The sequence below is a fragment of the Acipenser ruthenus genome, chromosome 2 (assembly GCF_902713425.1).
Source record: "Acipenser ruthenus chromosome 2, fAciRut3.2 maternal haplotype, whole genome shotgun sequence".
Lineage (NCBI taxonomy): Eukaryota > Metazoa > Chordata > Actinopteri > Acipenseriformes > Acipenseridae > Acipenser > Acipenser ruthenus.
Genome location: NC_081190.1, coordinates 70,534,353 through 70,559,651, shown reverse-complemented (window position 1 = coordinate 70,559,651; position 25,299 = coordinate 70,534,353). Strand labels below are relative to the sequence as shown.

Here is a 25,299-nt window from a genome sequence, read left to right as displayed (position 1 = left end):
TTATTCAGCACCTGTCAGGCGCATCAGGTCCAATTTATTTTCACACAAGCAGTTTATTTTACACACGCTTTTCAAAAGTAATTTTATTCACAGTAAAACAGGTTTAAAAGGCACTGCATATCAACAGGACACTCGGTACTGCATCTCCAGCCCTGCCACACTCCTTGTTTGCTGTATTTATCACATGTTTCTTCATAGTAGTGCATACTGATAAATCATCTCCTGATCACTCGTTTTATCACCAAACACCTCAATAATGCTATCCAAGTCATTATTTTATTATTATAACATCTCAAAAAGCTTGGCAAATGTCCGTGATTTTCTTTGAGTGCTGGATGTGGAAGCAGTTATCTTGTTTGTTTATGTCCGTGTTAGGTCTGTGGTGAAGGGACTATGCGTATTGCTCAGATCCGCCTTGTTTGGTTTTTTTCGGCTTCTCTCGGCCTCTCTCTGCCATTGAAAGCTTTTCTCTGCTTTTTCCGGAGAAAAAACGACTAGGGACCTGAGTTTGACATCTTTTTGATGATGTCGGACAGGGTTAAGTAACTTCTGTATTCTTGTTTACTTCTTTGTGTATTTTAGCATACTTTAGCATACTTTTCCTAAGTTATTAATTTTTACTCAATAATCACATTTCTATTTTCCTGATGTGTTTTCACACAATGCAGTACCAAAATAAATCTTGTAAGTGCCACAATTACCATTCTAAGGAATTCATTAGATTTTAATCCCTTTCCAGAATGACAAATTACTTCATTTTGGTGATTTAAGTAAGACTTAAAACCCTACATTTTTAATGTTTGTAAATTTAAGAGTTCACAAGAATACTGTTTTTATAAGATTGGCGGTATGACACCATTTTGACCAAATTTGGTATTGAATATCCATTCGCAGACTTGGTGCAAAGTCTGGCAAGAAATTTACATGGTCCTGTTATCAGTTTCAAGAGATGTAAACAAAATATGTTTGAAGCTTGGCACTTAATCTGATAAAAAATTGAATTTGTTTAACAAAGTCAAGCCTAGCTGATCTTCACAGCAGGAGACTTTGTAAAACAGTTCTCCTAATTTATACTGCTTAAGTCTGGCTGGCCAACACAGCAGGGATTTAGCTTAACAAATTGCATTATTTGTCCTAGATGGGTTTACCCAGTTCTGTTGTTAGAGTTGTCTTAGAAATACTCTTGGGCATATTCTCATTTAAGCAAACATAAACTGTACTTTTTACATCACAGTACACACACATTTTTCTAAACACTGGTTAACATTCTTGCAAAAGCTGTCAAGTTTTTTCATAGCATAAGAGCGACCTTGAGACCAGCACCATGTCAAAAGGGACAAAAGCATTTTAAAGACAACACCAACACTTTACCACCGATAATAATGTTAAGATTTCTTTTAAATCACTTGTTTAAAGGTTATTAAGCCTCCAGATGTGCTTTGAGGAGGAGCAATGAATACAAAAAGAAGTGTTGTGGTTTTTCAGCAGGCTTCAGAGTACAGTGTTAACCACCTATTAACTTATGTGCAGCAAAACATGTAAAATAACATTATCTGATCTGATATTATACAATTGTGAAAAACATTCCCTTGTTAATGTTCAACTCTGTGTTACCAACACACAGCAAGCACTGCAACATAAAGAAAAACACTTGTAAACGAATACTGTATTTCACATTTACACCTGATGAATTTAAAAGGTTCGAGATGCAACAGTTTAGTTATTGATAGTCAAGACTTGCGAGCCTTAATAAAAAAAAAAAAAAAAAAAATATTAATTGTAATTATTTGTTGTATGTTTCTAGTAAGATTCCCTTTTATGTCTTTGTAACTACGTAATTTAATGTGGTTTGATTTTTTTAGTTACTCAGCATAGCAACCGTCAGAATTGATACAATGTAATATGAAGTTCATAAAAAAAAATGTGTCTGGTAAAAGGTGTATGATTCCTTAAATGAATTAATTTTCAAAGAAAGGCTGTAAGTAACTACTATAACTAATTTTGCATTAAAATATTTTTCAACAGTGGGATTCGATGCTATGATATTAGGGACCATAAACTAAGGGTAGACCCTGGAGCCACCGCTGTCAGTCATATTAGGTAAACAGCAAGCAGTCATAAAATACTGGAACCGCCAAATTTGTTAAACTCTGCAAACATTTTATCTGACCCTGACTGAGTGCTGCTACTGGTTGTTATGGCAACCACCTTCCTAGCTTCTGCTAACATTCTATTGGTTGGCCTTTTGTTGTGCATAACAACTTCACACCAAAAGAAGATTTCCCTGAACCATAACATGCTGTGCTTATGTGGTCCAATTACTGCTGCTCGTGGCTGATTTTACTGCAAGCAGGGGTTAATTTGTGCCGTACCACAAATCTGGTACCTTTGTCTGCCAGGCAAAAATTATACAGTTAGCAACCGTATGAACCGTAAGATTAAAAAAAAATGCTGAAACAACTTATTTTGTGTTGCATGTACATAACATGAATTGAATAACTAAAGTGTTCTGTATAACGATATATTTTAGGATGTAACATCTATGAGTAATAAAATGTCTAGTTTTTTTTCACAACCCAAAACAGCAAAATGCCAAAAAACTAGCGCTTATTGCTCCTGTTCAGATTAGCTGGCCCACCACTGGTATTGTTTAAACCTGAAGATGATGTTAAATCATGGCCAGGCAAAGGTTACCAACATCAACAATAAGGCATAAAAACCAACAAGTAGCTGAGAACTTGAAGCATATATGTAAGTCAAATCAAGGACAGTACATTAGGAACATCTAGAAACAAGCATGCTATCCCTCTTTCTTAACTATAATCCAATACCTTTTTGTTTACAAACCCCTGGCTGCAGGTTTGTATGCAGTTGACTAAAATTCAAAGATGTTGTCAAGTTGTAACTTGTTTATGCTGTTTGTATACCATGCAGCTGCAAGGTTTTATAAAATATAGTGACAATACAGTTTCATGTTTAGTGATCATCTCCAAAATTATGGTTTCAGAGTAGTGACAAAAAAAACAGATCCGACTTTTATTGAAGTAGTATGTCATGTGGATAATGATGTACATATGATATTGATTAATATACTTCTTGAGATTTCATGGGTTTGGGGCTGAAGATGTATAGATAATAAACAATACTGGTTGATATACTGCTTGTAATTTCCAGATTGATTTTAAAATGTTTAACAACCATTTCGGACAGTTCAGCTCATTCTTTAGGTTTTCACTGGAAGACAGCCCCCATGTGTAACTTTATTTTTTTGTACACACACTGTAATTGCGTCCAATTCAGGTTATTTTGGTGTGCACTTTAAATATATACCACACGCTATTTTGGCATACCGATGAAAACAAATTTAATAACATTTGTGCGTGCAATACAATAATTTGTGTGCAATGCAACAGATATCGCAGTGTGAGCCAAAACCTTAGGTCAATGATTTACATCTTGCTAGTAAGTAAAAACATTTTTTTTGTTGTGCACCGTCACATCTAAATCTCCCTTGAATGTGCATTTTGATGCACGGGAATGTTGTTAATTGTACTAGCACTGGCCCAAGCCCCTCCAGGCGTTCCACAATTGAAGGAATCTGGGTATGTTAAATAAAGTTAAAAAGAGTATTACAAACTGACACACTCATGCTCATAGATTCTCATACATTTACTGACTTGAATCCCTAGTACTTACTGCTGTCAAAAATGGGGTCTGAAATGACGGGGTCCAGCCGCCTTGTGTATCCACCATCACTGTCAGGCAGGAACGCTGTGAACATCAGCTGAACCACACTGAGATCCATGTCCTTGGCCTGACTGATGGCAGCATTAGCGATGAGGCTTCTCTGGTGATCTAGAACAGGGAACTTGATTAATTACCATTTTCTAACATGCCTTTGGGAATTCAGAACACAGTACATGGGTTTCCAAACTCTGTAATTGTAACAGGAGTGAATAGCCTCTTTAGTAACATTAAGATTGGTGCCCCTTTTCTTCTGTTGAGGATAACTGCCTGGATCTGTGTGCAATCGGGAATGCAACCTACCTAACCAAAGAGATTACTGTAAAGATAGTGTCTGGGTGATCAAGGTAGAGCAGGGTCTCCACATTCAAAAATCCAGAGACTAGAGTGATCTACTGCAAGTGTAAGAAAAGTCGTTTTTCAGTCTGTTGGCATAAGCAGCATTATCAGCAATTATCTCAATTCCAATTCAATTCCTTATCTTAGCGCCCTACAGTGTGTTAACCTATGCTGTCGGAAATCACTTCGAACCTTACAAGACTCCCAGGTCCCAGTGTGAGGTAGGGGATAAATATTTGTAAAAAATATATTATTCTGACCTGTTATTCATTACCGGCTGGATATAATCACAATTATCTTAATTCCATTATCTGAGATGTTCTCCCTAGTACAGCGAGTAGTTTTTACTCATTCACACACATTCTGTTTTTTGCTTGTTGGCTTTTCAAAATGAAGCCTTACCACTGTTCCCTCCCATGATTGCAATCAACCCCCCAAAAAATCTTGGCAATACCCTTTCTAGCTTTAGATGACTGTCAAAAACACCAGCTGTACGATTATCGATAATAATTTTAAAAAAAACGTAAGACTAAACAAATAATCTATCGCAATAATTGATTATTGTGATAGATTATTTGTTTAGTCTTACATTTTTTGGAATCATTAACAATAATTGTACAGTTGGTGTTTTTGACAGTTATCTAAAGCTAAAAAGGATATTACAATCACGGGAGAGACCTAGGAGTCCCGTAAGGTTCCAAGTGATTTCCAACAGCATATGTTAACACACTGTAAGGTGCTAAGATAAGGCGGCACCTTGAGGTTCCACCAGGACTGAAAGGGTTAAGTATAAAAACAACAAGCAAAGAACCTAAAAATGGAATTGAGATAATTGCTGATAATGCTGCTTATGCCAACAGACTAAAAAACTACTTTTCTTTCACTTGCAGTAGATCACTCTAGTCTCTGGATTGTGGAATGTAGAAACCCTGCTCTACGTTGATCACCCTGAAAAATGAAGGGAATGCAGCTTCACTTGATCATAAAACTATTGTTAGTAACTGTTGTTAGTAAATGCCTGACAAGTTACCACATGTACATTTTGTTGGCATATTTCAAACACCCATATTTCAGGAAATACATTACAATATGTCATTATCCAATGACAGATTTCTGGTTATGCCATTCATTCAAAAAAATAGTTTTTTGTATTGTTCTATTATTTTCATAGTTGGCAAAACAATAAGGATGGGTTCAAGTAGTTTTCTTAGCAGTTGGCAAAGCACCAAAGATAATACTATAAAGAAGTCTCAAAGAAGTCACATTACTAGTTGTTTGGCAGGGGAAACACACTACTTATGCTTCTGTGTCCATTTGTTTTTCATTAAGTATATATGCAAAGCAGAAAAACTGAAAATGCAAACTCTGCAAGCCCTGTTGGTTTATCCATGAAAGATGTTCCATCATTAAGCTTATAGACTGAAAACATAATAAAATTAGGTGGCATGACATTTAACGTTTGCTTTTGTTTCTTTAAATACACCAGGGTTATGAAAGTTATAAAGAACACCCATGATTTCCACACAGTATAATGCAAAAACTGGCCTGTCCAATGCTTCATCAATAACTACAAAATTCCCAATAGAGCTAAAATTATGAAATACTAAAAAGAAACTTCATAAATTTAATGACAAATATTTAGATTAAAAGTATTTTCAATGTCTTCAACACTGAAAAAGGCTGTGTCTGAACGTTTGCCATTCAATGTAAGTTTCTTTAAGTGTTTCCAATCCTTACCTGTGAGTTCTCTTGGTACCCGCCCCTCAGTCGGTAAACAATTTATTTCTGGGTGAATAGAGATGCCGTAGTTGTAGCCCAGTCTGTACGCTTCAGTCATTCTGTCCTCCAAGGTCTTGCTAACGTTCTTTTTAGTGACATGAAGAATACCCAAGTTTGGAAAACTAGGAGACAGGAAAGTAATTGTTGTCTGTCTGTGAGGGGATCTATGACATTTAACAAATTATATTTTGCAGCGTTTATTAAAATCTCACAGATATTCTGGGCCATTAAATTTAATGCTTCACAAAAAATGAAATAAAAAAAAGGATTCAGTCTTTGTATGTATAAAATTCCCAGACAAAAATGTCAGCGGTGTCATTACGGGAATACAGGGGACTCTCAAAACCTGGTCAGCAGGCCCTCCCGGAGGTTTACAATTGCTCACCTCATGCTTGTATCTTTGGGTTGCAGGTCAGCCACACATATGCCTTTGTCACACTGCTTTCCAACCAGGCTGTGCGCATGCAGGTGTACTTCTTTTGAATGGGTCACGAGCTGAACAACGATCTTTGCTGGTCCCTGATAGTTGCATATCTAATGGGGATATTAGACATTGTAAACAATAAACATCCCAACATAAGGAACAGTAGAAGTTATTTATTATTGAAAAGGTCAGCATTTTTATTGGTCTTGGCAGTCAAGACTACTGTATGTTTTCACACAGAAAAAGTTGCATTCATTAAAGTCTCAAGTTATAATGCTGGAATTCTTGTATTTTTTGATGACCTATACATTGTGGAATAGTTAGCTCACAATGTCACTAAAAGAAAAACTGTACAGTAGAGTGTAGTTTATTAGGCATTAATGCAATGAATTTATTTCCTTCCTTCGGTTTCTCAAATGTACATTTGTAGAATTTGTAAATCTTTCCAAGTTTTTTCACTGCATTATCTTTTTATTTAATCATTTTTTCTTACTCTTCATTTTTATATGCTGATTTTGCTGCTTGGTTTGTATATCTATTTCATTAGGTTTGTGTTTATTACCTACAGTAGGCATGCACATACTTATCTGTTATATCTGACCTTGACAGTCAAAGGACTATTTTTTTTACTGGACAACATTTAATTAAGAGAATCAGATAAAAGAGCTGTTTACCAGTCATTAAGAAAAATATTCTGTCTCTGTACAGCAGAAATGGAAAAAGTCATGTGACCTTAAAAACAGTAGCCATATAACCCTGCAAATAGTCACCACCTCAAATTGTTTCTACGATATGAAGTGTCTTTAATATCCAGAAGAAAAAAAAAAAAGATCAATAAATAAATCCCACTGGTCAGTCACAACACGAGAGACATGAATCTTATTTATTATTACAACTACAATGAAAAAAAAAAAAACTAAACTCAAGAGATTACTTAATCTACCACCACACAGCTTCACTTAATGAAATAAAAACTACTGGGCTTGTGGAGAAATGAATAGCTTGATATCTTTACAGTAACAAACAATAAGAAAATATACATTTTATGGAGTATTGTTTTGTTTTAATGTCTAATCAATACACCTTCAACAAAACAATACTCCAGGGAGCTGTCGCCTGTTTGAGAAGGCAAGAGCGGCAAAGTTCGAGGCTACTGCACAGCCCCGTAGCCATAGAGACGGGCGCTGAGCGAAAGCTTGCTGTGTTTAGAGAGGGTCCCAGGATAACTACTACGGAAACCCTGTGAAGGCTCTGGCCAGCCAGGACTGTCAGGAAGACCCAGAGTCGCCGGGAGGCCAGGACTTCGGGAGCAACAGCAGTATGGTGGGTTAGGGGATTTGATCCCAAACTAAGTATACAGATGGTTTCGTAATGTAGTAGGTTCCTGGAGCGGGACGTCTCTTTTAGAGAGGCTAGCGCTCGCCTTGTGTAGCAAACTTATTTTTAGCTTTGTTTTGTTTTCTTTATTAAATCCGGCACTAGGATTACCATTGTTGGTACCTTAGTGTCGGGGCCTCTGTTATTAAATCTGCACACCTGTGCGGTGTGTCAACACCCACTGCTCTGTGACTGACTCATTAATATCAGTGACAACCCACGTAGGTAACACCGCCCTGTTACAAGCAGCCTAACTGGTATCTGACGAAATGTAAAGAGCACCATTCAGAACTAGAGTTGCGAGCAACTTTACGGCTTCCAAGCAGTTAGTGTGAAATTTAAGCGCATTGGTTGTTATATATGAAACGTTATCACAAATCATTTTGGACACAGCTGACTGTCAATTTTGGCCAAAATATTGGAATCACTGGTTAGATGATCAATGCTGAAATCTCACTGGCCCACAGCAGCCATGTTTTGTACTGTAGCAACTTCCCTTGAACAACTGTAAAAGACAATCATTCTTACATCATTTATGCTCATTTTGGCTTCAATCAGAACTCTGCATGTTATATAACAACCATCTGCAGTCAATAAGAAATTATGGGAAGTTTTACAGCCAGCTTTAAATTTGACCTTTAGCAGAACTTAACCATACTATATAAAACTGTTTATGCATTACAATACTTGCATTACCTATAGTGCTCATATAAACACACCAGTGAAACAACAAAAGTCACATCTAATAAATTACAAACATACTTTTTTCTATACCTTGCAGACTTCTCCATGTTAACAGCTCTCCCCAGTGGTGGGAATGTGTCATTTCAGGGTGAAAAATTGAGAAAATTGGCATGTCACCCATATTGATTGGCTCATGGCGGTCATTTTTGTTGATGTAGGAACTTTTCCTGACTAAGTTTTTTAGAGGACAGTACAAAGATAACGTATAACCAAGATTCACATCAATCGGCAAAAGGGCTCATGAGGAGTTGTTGTTTAAGCGTTTCACGCAAAATCCAACATAGCTGCCACACCATGTGACCGATCCATTTTTCCTTAAGTAGAATCTATCGTGGACATGAGCGCACTATATACAAAATTTTCCACAGCTGTACTATTTACCGTTTATGAGAAGAAGACTTTTGAATATTGTCCAAACTTTTCATTAAATCCAAGATGGCTGCCACACCATGTGACCAAAGGCTGCCATATTGACCACGACACAACATCACAGTCCTCAACATCTGTGTCAAATTTTGTGCGTTTTGGTGCAGCCGATAAGAAGTTATACGCAGTTTTATAGCCAGTTGCGTATGTTGATGATGTCATGCAGCGTGGACGCCATGATTTTCACAGTAGCAACTTCCCTTGAACAAGCATAACAGATGACCATACTGAGATGTTTTATTCCAATTTTTGTTTCAATCGGATAAGCGGTTTCAGAGAAGAAGATGTTTGAATTTTGATGATTTTATATTTTTATGGTAATTTTATGTCATTAATCAATGTGGTTGCCAAACCACAGAACCAATCAGCTTCATATTAACAACTAATCATGGACTATCCCTCAACAAGTATAGCAATTTTCAGAACTCTGCAGTAAGCAGTTTCCGATACTTAGGCGTTTGAACAAATTCCGCAAAATCCAATATGGCTGCCGAACCATGTGACTTGCGCACATTTGCTGAATATCACTGACTATCATCCATAGGCATCTACCAATGTACCGAATTTCGTAAGATTTTGTGCATGTTTTGGCAAAAAAAAAATATAATAATAATAATAATAATAACAATAATAATAATAATAATAATAATAATCCTAACAAAAACAATAGGCTTCCCCAGCCTACGGCTTGGAAGCCTAATAATTACAAACATTATAAAAAGGCTAGGGCGCTGTACAAAAAAAAATTGAAGTTACTTTTAACATGGCCATTATACAATGATCAATTTTTCCAAATGACAGCAGTCTGATAAAATATAAAACACCATCAATATGTACATTTTGTACAACCTGTGCCACATGGTTGGTTAATTTGTTATGAAGGTACTACTATGACAAAAGCTGCATCTCCAGAAGTCAGCCAAACCAAACAAATAATGATATCCTTTGAAATTGTTTTACTTTCATTTTACACAATCTCTTACAGTGCTGAAAAAACTTCCACAACAGGCTTCTAAAGAAAAAAAAATGCTACTACTGGTCTATCTGAGCAGTTTAGTCAGCTTTAACATAAGTTTTTAGGGAGGACTAAATATAAACTGATCTAGGGTAACACAATGTTGAGAAGGGCCTTGTTGTATGCTATGCTGTTATTTACTTTATTAACAGGCTGACATCCTGTCAGCAAGAACTAACCATGCTCTCTCTCTCTCACTGACAAAACCAGCTAACCACAAAAGGTAGCTGAATTAGCGTGGAGCACAGTGAGTTACTGCAACCTCAGAGTATCGACTCTGAAGAAACTTTGCAGTGCAGAATCGAAAAACAAAAAAGAAAACAAAAAAAAAGAGGTTCCAAGAACTCCCAGTTACTTCTCACTAAAAACCCTAGTTCCTTGTTAGAATGTAGAATAAGCCACTTGGTATTCAACAGTGTTTCCTTTCACTTCACAATTTAAAATACACATGAGCAAAAAAGGAAAATTACCATCTGCTACCACTGTATTTACCTGCATTGGTTTCAATTAAACCAATCACACCACTCTATCTCCCACATGCAGGAACCCAGCAAACTATTCTCTTTTCTTCTTATCTTTTACCTTATTATCCCATGCCAAGGACTCCCCACTCCCCTATTGTGGAGGTGTGTATACGTACTTTCATTTGTAGAGTTTTTGTGTGTACAGTATCTACAGAAGTGATAAAACTTGCCAAGAACCTACTTTAATCTCAGGGTGTAAGCTCCGTGCACCACATATTTAAATTCTTTATCTAGATATAAAATGAAAAAAAGTTAATCAACCCCCACTTCCAGGGTTCAGAATCTTGCTAACATCCATTGTTTATGTACAGAGGATGAAAAGAGGCAATTTGATTGACAGAATGGAATGGGTCTTCCTGGGTTGCAGCAGGGAGACCACGTTTCAATTTGGCATTTCAAATTTGGTAGAAAACAGGGGTACAATTCATAAACTGTTTCACTATGTAAAATTAATGTTTCACTATCGAATTAACATGTTTTAATGGTTCACTGACTTCTTACCAATGTGTTGGTTGGGCCTAGAGAAAATTCTTGAAAAAACAGGAGTTAAATGAAAACCTGAACTCTTTGAAAACCCACAGGAAACCTAAAGAAATTACCTTCAAGATTACCAAGCAGAAAGTGAAAGTTATATTAAAGTTAGGTATTTTATTTCTCTTTTTTTGTTTTTGTTTTGCTTATTTGCCAGATTTTAGCAATTCCCATCAATAACAGTAACATAATAGGAATTTCCCAGCCAGGTGTAGAATCAGCTTCCACCCACACAACTGCACACAGGCTTCAGCTTCTCGAGAGTCTGTGGCTGCACTGCTGGAAGTAGTTTCTGCCACATGGTGGAATTTCAAAAGAATTACAAATCTGGGATTTCCCCAATAATGACAAACTCTCAATCAACAGTCAGAAATCAGAAACCTGAAAAAATCATTTCAAAAAATAAAAAAAGATGACAAATTTACTGTTACAATTATTTTTTAAAATATAAAATAGCATGCTACTTTAAATATTTAGGTCTTCCTGGAAAGCTTTTAGATTTCTTCAATAGGACCACTCACAGTTTGTCTAGAATGTGTGCAATTAGGGCAGCAGTGTGGAGTAGTGGTTAGGGCTCTGGACTCTTGACCGGAGGGTTGTGGGTTCAATCCCCATTGGGGGACACTGCTGTTGTACCCTTGAGCAAGGTACTTTACCTAGATTGCTCCAGTAAAAACCCAACTGTATAAATGGGTAATTGTATGTAAAAATAATGTGATATCTGTATAATGTGAAATCTTGTAACAATTGTAAGTCGCCCTGGATAAGGGCGTCTGCTAAGAAATAAATAATAATAATAATAATATCCCCCACTACCACATGTCAAACATCACAGGTGTGTATTGTGGAGGCGTGCTTATGTACTTTCATTTGTACATTTGTCACACTTCAGAGTTGTGCGTATATACAGTACAGTATCTACTGAACAGCTTGTCCTATTGTGATGAAACTTGCTTTTTCAACTCTCAAGGTATATTTAAACCCACACTGTATATCTAGATTCATACCACAAGCCTGGGTTTAAATGAGCGTGGGATACATTTTTGTTATTTCACTTAAGTGGAATGCTTACCAGGACTAGGTTTAGAATGTGTCTTTGCTTACATTCCAATTCGGTGATGTGCCGCTGTGAAATTCAGGACAGAGCTGTGCTTCGGTAGTTCAAACAATACTACCACTGGTACGTGTTTTATACAACTTTTAGATGTCTAAAATCATTTCATATTTCTGTTGTTTCGATTTGAATCCCTATTTCCTTGAGAAAGTTTAGTCAAGAAATGTCAGTTACTGATCTGCCTGCTTCTGACTTATCTGAACAGCCTGTAGCCCCTTCATTAACACGGGTAATGGTAGGAAGCAACAGAGACCGACCTCAAGATTGTAAAGAGGCCATAAACAGGGTCTGAAATTAATCCGCATCGAACCACAGTCTGCTGAAAATTAAAGTAAAGATCTGCCAGGTAAAAATACCTGAATTATTTGATTTAATATATTTTAAAAAAAGGTACACGTTTTATTGCTATTTATTTTAAAAATATACGTGTGGTATAAACAGACTATTGAATGATTGTTTGTGGTAAACATTTTTTTATTTGCCTTAGTAGGATGTCCTTGCATAAACCACTCACCCCTGATGATAACACAGTATCGTCTATAAACGCCGATCCAGTAATGATGGAAATTTCACAAGTAACTGCTTAATCAATCCCCACTGGTCCAGCACCCAAGAGTCCAGGCAGTGCCCTTGCCTCCAGGGACCAGAAACTATGTGACAGCCATTGTTTATGTACTGAGGCTTGACAGAATGGAATGGGTCCTCCTGGGTTGCAGCAGAGACTACATTTGAATTTGATGTTTCAAATTAGGTAGAACACGCAGGTAAAATTAATAAGCAGATTCATTATGTTATAAAATTAACTTGTTTTAATGTCTCCTTGACTTATTGTCGACATGACACAATAGGATAAAAGGGCCCACAGAAAATAATACTGCACCATAATTAAGTATCCGGCATAATAGAGTCAACAGCTGTTACAAAATCAGAGTTACTGCTAACATGAAAAAGTAGATGAATTTGACTTGCATCCAACTATCCATAACTAACCACGTTTTATGGCAATTCAGTAAGTTAGATGTAAAATGTGTGACGCCTTCACTACAGTAAATCCTCATTACTGGGGGATAAAAATATACATGGCCCCGTCTACATAATAATGTTTTACTTCAAATATGATTTCTGGGTGTCTGTACTTATTTACTTCAAAGTAAGCACAGACGTTTGGAAATATTAGATGCGATACAAGCTCAAATTTAGTCCAGGGTTGTAATTACACAATGAGACCTGCTTACATACTGCAGACAAATGTAAGGGTGACCTACATTTTTTTGGGGGAAAGACTGACAGGCACGTATATACAGCCTCAGATTGCCATTCTTTCAATACCTTTCATTATTGCTTAGCTGAATATTAAATATCACATTCCAATAACCTACCAGTTCACACACAAAACAAAAAACCCTGGGTTACAGAAGCCATGAAGGAAAGAACTACATTTAGGAGGTTGATCTAAGTATAGGCATAGTGCAAATAATTGCGGATGCAAAATTCTAACTGCATTGCGGCCAGGTAATTATTTTCCATTGCGCCCTATGTAAGCTTAAGAGCAATACAAATTACTCAACACACACAAATAATGATCCGCAATGATGATGAGGGTCTCAATGAGCGCATCGGTCCATTTAGCAGTCGCACTTCCAGTTAGGAGTTCAGAGAGCAGTAGTCGCTCTATGACATTTGTGGATCATGAAAATACAAACCAAAAAAAAAAAATGTCAGAGGAAGGGCAGCAAAGTCCTCTTGGCACACGGAAAAAAAAAAATTTAAATTCTGAGAAGGAGCTGAGAGTCCTTACGGCTGAGAGTCCTTACGGCAGAGTCCTTATGGCTGAGGTCACTCAGCATGAAAAAAAGAGTTGTTTGGCCTGCCCTTTTCAGCATGACATCCAGAAATATACCTGGCACTCTGGAAAAGGAGGATCTCTCCAGACATTCCAAACGTGGTCTGAAAGGAACCAGAGGCTAAGTACTGCAGAGAACACAACACTTTCACATGTGTAGGGATAGTGGTCCCTAGATTGACGCTGGGGTCTAGCTCATCCCTCAATTCAGCTATTAGGTCTAGGATGACCTGCGGAGTGAGACGATAACACTTTAGCACTGCATCCTACAGAATCCCAAACAAAGTGACCCTGGGATTGAATATGCAGGGTCTTCTTCATCTTGCCCTTATCCTGCAAATGTGTTCCTGTCTCTCCTCACCAAGAGCCAAGTGTCACTGCATCAGGAAGTGTACCACAGCAGCAGATCCTGAAGCCAATGACAGGTCCCTGCAGGTGTGTGCTTTTATACAGCTCTTAGTTACTCACTTCTACAATAGTTTGCACCTTGTAAGAAGAGATGTAAAGTTTTTGGAGGGTCAGCAATTGCCTAAGTGCAAGGTAGAATCCTTACATCGCATAATAATGTTTGCGTCTGCTTAGTATCCAGATCCCACCCAATTCCATTCTCTTTTCTTCATTTGAATGCCTTTCATATCATTTTAATGGATTAATTATGGCAAAGTGCAAATTTGATAGCGGGTGCAGAACGCCAGGTGAACACCATTCTTTAAATACAGCGCATTTTTAGCAACCGGTAAAATCATACGTTACAGCAGCTATACACGATTTACGGCAGTATTATGGGGATTTTGCACCTGCAAATCACTTTGCGCGCATCCTTACATCACCTGCTTAGTGACCAGATTACTTTATATGGGCATTCTCTGATCAACATCATTCAACAATACTGTACACTATATGTTTTGTTTTTGTATCTTCTTTTAACTGATGTTTTGTTTTACTTTCATCTGTTAGGTAAACAAAACATCCAAACAAAAGTGTGGTTCAACAATAACCCCATTTAACTAATACAAAAACTAACAAAACTATGATTTTTTTCAACAAAAACAGAATTGCTTCGGCATAATGAAAGGGGAATGATGTTTCTGATCATATGTATAGGAGATCAGTATTATTGACATGGCTAAAGGCTAAAACAATGAGCATGATTCTCCCCTCTCCCGATGAGACTCAAGAAACTCCTGATATTATAAATTGCCAATGATAATATATTATTACCGTGAGTAAATGTTCTCTAACAAGCACCACACCCCCCACTATCTCGCTTGCTCTACAGGGGGAACAGTAAAAAAAAAAAAGGCATGTACATATCTTAATTGAGTACCACCAGTACCCCCCATGCTGGCTGGCTCTCATAATTCAGCACCAGTTGCCGCACAAAAAAAAAATCTCCAGATTTGGTATTTTCAGTGGGTTTCTTGTGATCACATACCTTGACTTGTGGGAAGGATTTCCTGTTCTTCTCACTTGAAGCGCCAGGCAATCCACCGTGCGATGGCCCCTCACACCCGTAGCGGAAACGAAAGCCTCTCTAAAACAGAGTGGATAAAATCTTCATGCCTCTCACTTTCTTTAATATTGCAAACATTTTGAATAAAAACCTTTTTACGAAAAGCATTTTTTTCAGGCACTCCCTGGGATCTCTCAGATGTCAGGTTGGGAAGATTAGGAACTTAGCTATAGTTTATTATTATTTTATTTCTTAGCAGATGCCCTTATCCAGGACGACTTACAATTGTTACAAGATATCACATTATACATTATTTCACATTATACAGATATCACATTATTATTATTTTTTTTTACATACATATTTTTACATACAATTACCCATTTATACAGTTGGGTTTTTACTGGAGCAACCTAGGTAAAGTACCTTGCTCAAGGGTATAGCAGCAGTGTCCCCCACCTGGGATTGAACCCACAACCTTCCGGTCAAGAGTCCAGAGTCCTAACCACTACTCCACACTGCTGCCCTATTATTATTATTAGTATAGAAACTCAGTAAACATAGCAGCACTCAACTGTACGAGAGTCTAAAGATCTGGACATCGTCTCCCATATAACTGATGTGAGGCATAATAGGCAATATTATGCATTATGCTGATTAGGATGTACTCTGTTAAAGACGAAGGCCACAACATGTTAACATTCTTGACCTTATATTAATTCTTTACTGCTGAAAGATATTTCACACCGCAAAGAAAAAGAGAGACTTGTGGGACACTCCGTACCAGTGCTTAATTTGTGCCAGGGCTTGCTGGGGCATAGCCCCGGTACCTCATACATTATGAAAGTTAAACATCTCGTATTATTTTTATGCTCTCAAATTCACGCTGCCTGATAATTTAGCATTTTCAGTCAGCCATAACATAATGCACCAAAGTTTTCTTAATTCTCAAAACATTAAAAATAGAGACAGTCCACTGTAACAACAGAGAGGAGATGTGTGACTCAACACAGGCAAATATGAGAGAGCAAGCCCGGGAAAAGAAGTATGGGTCTGTAGCTGGAGAATTAATCACTGTCACTGCTCTCTCAGCACAAATTAAGCACTGTGTATAACCTTGTTTACAGAATTCTTACCTGTTTAGGTTGTTCTATAATTTGGAGGTATGGTCCATCTGCTAAAAAAATATACAAAAAAAAACACTGAACATTTATTTCTGCAGAAAATGAAAACAAAACTTTTTTTTAACAAAAATGCACAGCGTAGAGGGCAAGGTTTTAAAGGTAGTTATTTTTTCATTAACTTATCAATCAATAATATCACTAAATTGAAAAAGTGCCACCTGTTTTACATCAAATCTATAACACATCTTGAGGGCTATTCAATTGATCTAAACAGTGGCAAATTTAAATACAACCGTTGTTTAAATCATTTAAGAAAGTAAATTATTGAACATTTCTAACACTGTATACGATTTTTACATTATTTGCTAAACGTTAACAATTCTAGGTTTGGTTTTATTTTATTTGAATATATGAAACAGTGCAGGTATTTAGATCTGCCGCCATTTCGATTAACTGAATAGATATGTTAGTTCTTAAAAACATCACTATTCATATCATAACATGTAAATGATCAGAACATACAGACTGCAGTACAAGCTGCAACAGGAAAATTGACTGCCATGTTGAAGAAAACCAGCTTCCATTTCAAGGAAAAACCACACAAAGTACCTTGTGCTGGAACCTACTGTATAGTCACACACAACTGGGACTTGGAAGCGACTAATCCTTATGCCCTTTAAAAATAATTGATTTTTTTCTCAGTTTTCATGTGGTCTGCAATTCAAAGCAGAGCCGAATTGGCTAATGCATTCCAACAATGGAAAGAGACACCAAACTTCAAATTCAAAGACATTAAAAATCACAGAGGCTTTAAAGAATATTTTAATAAATTATTCAGTAATGTTTCAGGAAATTTTTAAGTCAGTAATTCTAGGGCAAATGTCATTTTCACAAAAAAAGTGCCCTGAAAGAGAGATACTGTACATAATATATAAAAAAAGTGAACAATAAAAAGAGATTAAATACAATATCATTTTAGCACAACTTCCCCTTTAATGGTGTCGGTGTTTTAGAAACATTCACATTCCATTTGATAAAATAATGGTAAAATCAGGGATGACAACTGGTTTTACCATAACATTTCCCCAGAAAATTATGTCCTCAAAAAATGATGCCATAGAATATGCAGCTTAAATAATTGAGTGCATCTGAAAGTCCCTGAAATACCTGTAAACAAAAGATTAGTTGCACTTTCAATAAAACTAAGCCTTGCATCAATCAACAACTGCTAGGCATGAAAAAGTAATGCACCGTTTTCTTGCAGATTCTGTTGCAGAATATTAATACTGATTTTTATCAACTGTGCACACCTGCTTTATAGGTTAGAACATTACCAGCAGTAACTAAGAACCATCATTAGTCAATACAAAAAAACCAAAAACACTCTTCCACAATTGTAAAACCTCAGACATTGGGTTGTAATGCAAGTCAAGGTGAAGATCAAAAAGGTTCAAATGGAGGAATGACAGCAGAAATATAAGCAATTACTTGTTTTATTAAAAGAAAAGAAAGGAAGCACAATTTGGAAGTAACACAGCACCACGCCTTAGTTTTATTTGCAATGGCACCTTTTTTACAATATTATAATTTGACAGGAAGCATGGTTGTCAGAAGATAAACCTTACACGAGACAGGAAACTGTAAAGATTTGCAGAAAATACTTTTGCGATATAATTTTGTAGTTTTTGATGCAAAACTTTAGACTAGCCTTGAAAACCAGATGTGAATAAAATCTAACACAATTTGGAAGCAGCCCCCCCCCATGCTGTGATTCTGTGACCTTGCTGATAGGAAGAACTGTGAATTACTAATCCTGCAGGATTAATCAAAACACTTGTTTTTTAAAATCACTTTTCTAGTCAAGCGGCTTGTTTTTTCCTCCATTCAAAAGGAAGGGGTAGGGCATTGCAGGCTTCCGTTATAAAGAATGTACAGACTTTTTTCTGCATTCCTGTTAGAACGTGGCAGCATCTGCCCAATTAATACAGTGTGAAAAATCAGGATTTTACAGTTTTGGGAGTGGTTATAAGATTAGCCAGGTTAGATCATTACAAAAGACCCTGCTGTCCCACTGACAGTCTGGACCTGTTGACAGTCATGTTATGGTTTCAAACTTTTTGTGCCAACCATGGTCAACATCAAACTAAAGTTAGAAGGGAGGGGTCTTCTATTTACAAATATAATAAAATAACAAATGAATGGCAAGCAAAGATCTTTTCACAGGCTTACCGATATCAGAACACACTGACAATAACTTGGAGAGTAAGAATACATTTGGGCCATTAGGCTTTGGAATCACAGTAAAATAAGGTTTGTGGATAAAAACTAAAATATTGTATATAAATAGGAAAACAGTTTTTACCTATTCGTAGTGAACTGGTGGCTGCCATGTTAGGAAAAGTAAAAGGCTCCATTCCCATTAAAGTTGAAAACTGGTCTATTTCAAACATCTAGGAAGGGAAACATATTATTGCATTAGAAAGTACATCTCCTTAAAGTCATTTAACTCTTACACACTAACTAAAAGTGTGGGGGTGGGGGCGCTGGAGTCACAAAAGAATGTTTGTCTGAATCTACTGACCCACAATGCTTTTAGTCATGAAAAGATTACGTGAATAGGGCCTTAAATAGCCATTCTGATCATCAGATCTTTTAAAAAGTGATTTCTTATTTACAACCTTCACCTGGGCATAAAACAAGAGTACCCAACATTTAATAGTTTCACCTCCATAGATACTTACATGGTGGCCCTGTCCCACCAGATAAGAAGCTTCATCAGCCATGCTATCTGAAAACAAAAGCATACTGTGTGTTAAATGTTACAGTTGCTAGCTAATTACAGATTTCTATAAAAAGTGATCTGTGCTCTTCCATTCGCAAAGGTTTCACATGTGCATTATTGAATAACAACAACAATTCTGGCACCTAACTGGGTTAAAGAAGCTCATAGTTTGTATGCCTTGTCTATTACACCTGCACTTCCTTAATCGTTTCACCTCAGCAGCTTCACCAGCAACAAACCATGTCAGTAATGACTGTGTTAGTGTAACAGGTTACATGACAGTAGGAACTACAAACAGGGAGATTTCTTTAAGCCATTAGGGTACCAGAAATTTTCTGAACTTAAAATACATATAATGACTAATTTACTGCAAAAACATCCAGGGATTACTAATACAATTAAGTGGTTAATGTAATCCACGTAGAGTCCCTGTTATTGTAAAATGCTCTTACAAAGAATACAGCTGTGGTTTATTCCAGGTTGATTTTATCAGCCCCTATGTCATTTAGTTTCTATAGCTACTGCGGTGTGCATTTTAACTGGTGTCTTTTAGCCTGCAAGGAGAACCGCAGATGAAAAAAAAAGCAAGACTTGCGTCACCATTGACCTAATAACTTATTTCTATAAAACTGTATCTGTGCTCTTCCATTTGCAAGGTTTCACATGCACAATTTTACAATAGATTGCAATGAATTGTCAAAATGTCTCCATATTAATGTACAACAAAACACAATATATTTTAGTTGCCTCTACCTGACTGCTAAACACCCGCCCATTTTAACTTCTTACTAAACCACCAATCTTAATTTTTCTAGACAGATATAAACATCAGTAAAATCTGTTTAAAAGTGACCATTTTTAGAGTTATCATCTTCTGAGGCCTGACTGCAGCAGCAGCATAGCCATTTAACAACTGGTTATTTTTCTTTGTTTTGGAGAATACTATACAAAATAAATTAACATTTTATGTTAAATCTGTAGAAACAGACTAAAAAGGTCTGTTTAGTGTATGAACAAAAATTCCAGAAACTCATGGTAGCATAAAATAATACTTTTAGGTAAAACTCAAATATACTGTGCCGATGGAATGTTTGACTGAATGATGTCATAGAAGAGGCTAATAATGTATGCACTGTATTTTTTTTTCATTGAATATGCCCATACGGTTTCCAAGACTTGAGTGCTTTTACACTAACTGTTCCTCATTAAAAGGAATTGTAGCTAACATACATTATCTCCACCATACACATCTCTTCATTATATGGATCTCAAATGTACAGTTTTTAAAGAAATCATATTTTAATTTAGGTTAAAGAAACTTATATTTGCAAGCCATGCTTTTAGACTATCTTGCACTTCTTGGGTCATTTCACCTGGAGGGTAAAATTGTCCCCACCCCTTCACTAGTTTCTTTAATAACCAAACCCTGTTGACTGACATCCCTTCAGCCAGTAACATGCTTCGACAGTGCTGGTGTGAAAGAACCAAGTAAAGGCAAGAACACTGAGAACGTTCTTTAACCTAACATTCCAGATGTTGGTTTTAAAATTAAAAAAACATGTTTGCTATAAAGTGTTTCTTTAAAAACTGCACATTTGAGACCTATGCAGCTCATGGAAGGGCCCCACTCAATTGATTTAGCACTGCAGACTCACAAAGGGCCATCCTTTCTAAATCAACCTTTTCATGGTGTATGTACTGTAATGCTAACTGATATGCAGCTTTCCTTCAGACCATTTCACAACTGTGGTAACTGTTAACACTTAAACTCCCTGAGGCCACCACATCTCTTTGTTCTTAAAAACGTTAAATGACGGTTCAAAACAAGGTGCTTCAGCCTAAGCAAGGTCAAAAACCAATTAGAAAAAAAAAAAAAAACCCTAGTTTCTTAAAACAGTCCCGGAAGTTGTGAGGGGTGATGAAAATATGCAGCAATATCTCCAAGCAATACCTGAGACAGAAAACAACAGGTTGGTTTAGACACAAAATTTGCAGGAGAACTTGTTTTATTAGATACATATATCTGGTTTCAGATTGACTAGGACCATTAGAAAATCCACCGGCAGCAGGCTGTTTTGTTGTTGTTGTTGTTATTTTAATACCAGTACCAGAAATCAGCTGCCTAAGTACAAGCAGAAATCCTACTGGTGGTAACATCTCCCATGTTTTTGTCCTGCATTGTACATTGATTATTCCTCAAACAGGAATATAGTCAGAAGGGCGTTAGTCAAAGTATGTCATTCTTCACAGCTTGTCACATATCTGACGGTATATGGAGGCTGTTTGTCTGTTAGTAAGTAGGCTCTCTTTTGGGTAAACAGCGGCTGTCTTTCCATTATCCAGAAAGGGCTTGTCTAATTGCGACGAAACTTGAAAAAACGTTAGCACAAGTTTTCATTGAGCATCAAAACAACGTGTAAACCTTCCAGCAACAGGGTCATGTGTGTTCAACTGCTCAAAGTGTCAGTTTCTCACGTTCAGTCATTTCAATCTGTGTTGATAAGAATGTATACACGGAACTCTTCTCTGTTTTTTTTTTTTTTTTTATCACGAATTTAAAGAGCCACAGTGCCGAATACCTCAATTGTGGGATGATAAAACAATAGCTTATAACATGCTGGATAATTTTTTTTTCTTATTAATCTACGAGTAGTTCATCCCTTCTTTACACGTAACACATACCTGTAGGCTTTATGTTTTCCACCGTTCAAAATATACATTTCTTTCTTTTTTTTGACGACATTATGATTATAACTAGGCCCCTTAAAACATATACCGTAAATTCTGTAAATATGAGGAAGTAAATATTCAACACCTTTAACAAGCTACACACTGAATGCACATGAGCATTAAGATTAACATTAAGATTTAAAAACACAAGACTATTAGACTTTCTAAAGCACTTATAGCAGGTAAAATGACACTCCTACCTTATTCTGAACGTCCAGAATTATTTGGAAGAATGTGTAGCTGATTTTGAAAACTGCGATCAAGTGCTGCATACAAAATTACTCCGCCATTTCCAATGTGTTACATGTATATAAAGGAAATATTTCGTCAACGAACTAAGTATCAATATGTGTAAACCAAAAGCTTTTTATTTGTCCTACATGAAGGTTTATGATAAAGAAAATTAGTTTCTTTTCTCTTTCATGGAAAAATGTAGGAGTATCAGCTCAACAGTGTATTTGATGCAATGTTACTTCCTAGCTGGAAATTCCCACTGACGTCAGATCTCTGTTAAAAAAAAAATGCTGCCCCCTCGTGGTTTGGAATCTTACACAAAAACACGTGTTTTACTGAACTATGTGTTGAGTGAAAAAAAACACACACACGCTGAACACCACCTCGATATATTTGTATGACAATTAGCAGTAGCAGCTGCAGTTTGGGCAACTAAGTCATCGTGTGGTTAAAGTATACATTTTACTCTACATACCGGTATTGCCTTTCAACTGAATGTATTAATTTACTATTATGTGGGCGAAGTGCATAACACGTCTCAAATGCTATGTTACTGAACGGACTTCCTGGTATTACTTTTGGAGTCAGTGCAGTTACAGGAACTAAGGGGTGAGGCCGAGTCTAGCAGCTAAGCTCAATGGTGACCTCTACTGACAATAGGATCGATCTGCGCAAGGTGTAATATAAAAGACGCTGAACAAATACCGGTGTAGTGTAGTGCCAGAAAGTGATACGTCGTCAGAATGTGGTACGTTTACCCGTTTAACATCAGAAAACGGTATGTAGACTGTGATTGACTACTAACTCTAAGGGCCAAACTCAGTACATCGTACCCTGTTCTGATTCTGTTTCTTTGTTTTCTGAGCTAAAATCATTTGTGCATGCCCAGGCAAGCGCAGTACACGGTGTACCACGTTTTAACATGTACCGCAAAATAACACCACACCTGTACATTGATCTCGCCAAATTGCATATTAGTTACAAACCTAGCAAACCCTGGTCATATTGTTTATTTAATATGCCAACTTTATTTCTGTGTTATTTATATTGCCTACTAAAATAAAATGAAATAAAAAAAAATGTAAGTTGAAAAAGTGGTGTAAATTTGAAACCACAGTCAAATAAAGCTGGTAATAGAAATGTTTAATTTGAGTAATCTACTGATGACACACCATTGTTAATTCATTGGTGTAAAGCAGCTGTGTTCATTTGTGGCGTGGTCTACTGGTCAAGCACACATTGTGCCCTACTTTCATGGAATAAGTGATCATTTTCTGTTATGGAAAGTGGTTTGATTCATGCCAGGTGACTACAATCATTTATAAAGGTTTACTGTTATATACCATTATATAAGCATAGAAAGTGTAAATCAGAATATAGTTAAATGATTTTGAAGCCTGATACATCATAGAAACCCTCTGATTGAACTGTTCAGGGTTGAAAAATCTGGTCAATTGTTGAAATAATATATGGTGACATTTGTTCAAATTTTATTTTAATCGTACTCTAAACAAATGAGCAACAGAAGTATTACATTTTAATATACTTTTATTTAATATTTGTATAAAAAAAATAGACTGTGGTGAAAACTGGCTACGCCTCCTCACTGTAGGTTATACGAACCATTTCTTTTTATCCAAACCTGTTTTCCGATTTCCGATTGATATTCAAATAATAATGACCGCTTTTCCTAACTGTTGCCATGACAATACATAACACAAATAGTTATGAATGGAGAATACATAAAAAAAAAGTCAAATAAAAATGAATGGCTAATTTCCATAAAACATTCTCCTCATTCTCATGTCACACTTTCTTGAACATGGTTATTCAAACCATCATTCAAACTTTAAATACATTTTCATTTATTTTTGGGATCAGTATTATAACATAAGAACATAAGAAAATGTATGAATGTGACAGAAATACAATGATTCTTGGTTGTAAATCTCCCTCCCGACCTGTGAGGGTTCCCTGGACGGGTGGCCTGACAGTTCTTTCCCAGGGTTCAAGGGAAGTCGGCCAGCCAAGAAGGGGGCAAGACTCCTTTGCAAGAATGCATTGACCCGGAAGGGAAACGATGTGGCAGCCGCAGATTGGAGAGGGGGTTGCACTCGTTTACCAAGGGGTCATGTGTGACAGCATAAAAGGGGATGGAGAATTGTAATCTGTTCCTTCATTTTGGTTTGTGTAAATAAACTGAGAAGGACTGTGAGAGACCCCATTCCTAATCATAAAAAGTACAGTGAGTGTGTTTGTTTTGTCTTGTAATTGTCTTGGCTTGTACATTACCAGACAGCTAGCATAGTTCCGGAGCTGTCACCTAGGGCCAGCACTAAGCCGGAACGGCTCTTCACCAACAGTCACTAATTAACCTGTATCACACCACGAGCACTACTGCACGCACCCAGGACTGGTGACTGTGTATGTATTATTGTGGGGCGGATATTGTGTTTATTAGTTGTGTATTGCTGGGGGATTATTGTTTAGGTCACCAGACCTGGAATAAAAATAAAGTTCACTGTTCCAAACTGGATTACAAGGATCTGTCTGTTTAACTACCGCACTGCATCACTCCTGCACCTGTTCCCACTCAGCCACTTTGTTACAATGAATGAGAGGCTTTTTGGCCCACCAGTGCTCGTTTGGTTCCTAGTAGCTGAAGGATCCCATTGATTCAGCATCAACAACATGGCTCGGTAACATTCCATACTCCTCAGCACTATGTGTAAAGAAGTGTCTTCTTCCCTCTGTCCTAAATCTATCTGTGCTTGATTTCCAACTGTCCTCTATTCTTGGTTTATGTGCTTTGCTTAAAGTATTAGTTAGAGTAAACTATGTCAACTTATTTTGATATCATAAATGTTGGTGGTGTTTGAATTGGCTGAGTTTGTGTGTGATTAGTACCAGGTGAGTGGCTAAATTGATTAGCAGTTGATTTTGCTATTTGATTGGTTTCCACACAGTTTAGTTGGTTCTTTTGCCAAGCAGGGGTAACAACATTTATTCAAGCAGCTTATTTTAGCGCCAGCACGAAGCGCCAGCAAACAGAAGAGCCTCAACAAAAGAGCCGGGAGTCTAGCTGTGGGAGTCCAGCCAGGGGAGGCCTGCGCTGA

General features: G+C 36.9%; 1 protein-coding gene across 1 annotated transcript in view; it reads right to left on the bottom strand.

The window, feature by feature from the left end:
• Positions 1-22,461, bottom strand: part of LOC117408542 (nuclear factor NF-kappa-B p105 subunit-like) — a 39,096-nt gene extending 16,635 nt beyond the window's left edge. The window contains exons 1-8 of the mRNA XM_034013617.3: positions 22,150-22,461; positions 19,179-19,225; positions 18,800-18,887; positions 16,450-16,490; positions 15,296-15,394; positions 6,248-6,396; positions 5,821-5,984; positions 3,697-3,855 (exon numbers count right to left, since the gene is read on the bottom strand). Coding sequence (XP_033869508.3) covers positions 3,697-3,855; positions 5,821-5,984; positions 6,248-6,396; positions 15,296-15,394; positions 16,450-16,490; positions 18,800-18,887; positions 19,179-19,220 — 742 coding nt within the window. The 5' untranslated portion in view covers positions 19,221-19,225; positions 22,150-22,461. The remainder of the gene's footprint in view (positions 1-3,696; positions 3,856-5,820; positions 5,985-6,247; positions 6,397-15,295; positions 15,395-16,449; positions 16,491-18,799; positions 18,888-19,178; positions 19,226-22,149) is intronic.
• Positions 22,462-25,299: the final 2,838 nt, after the last annotated feature.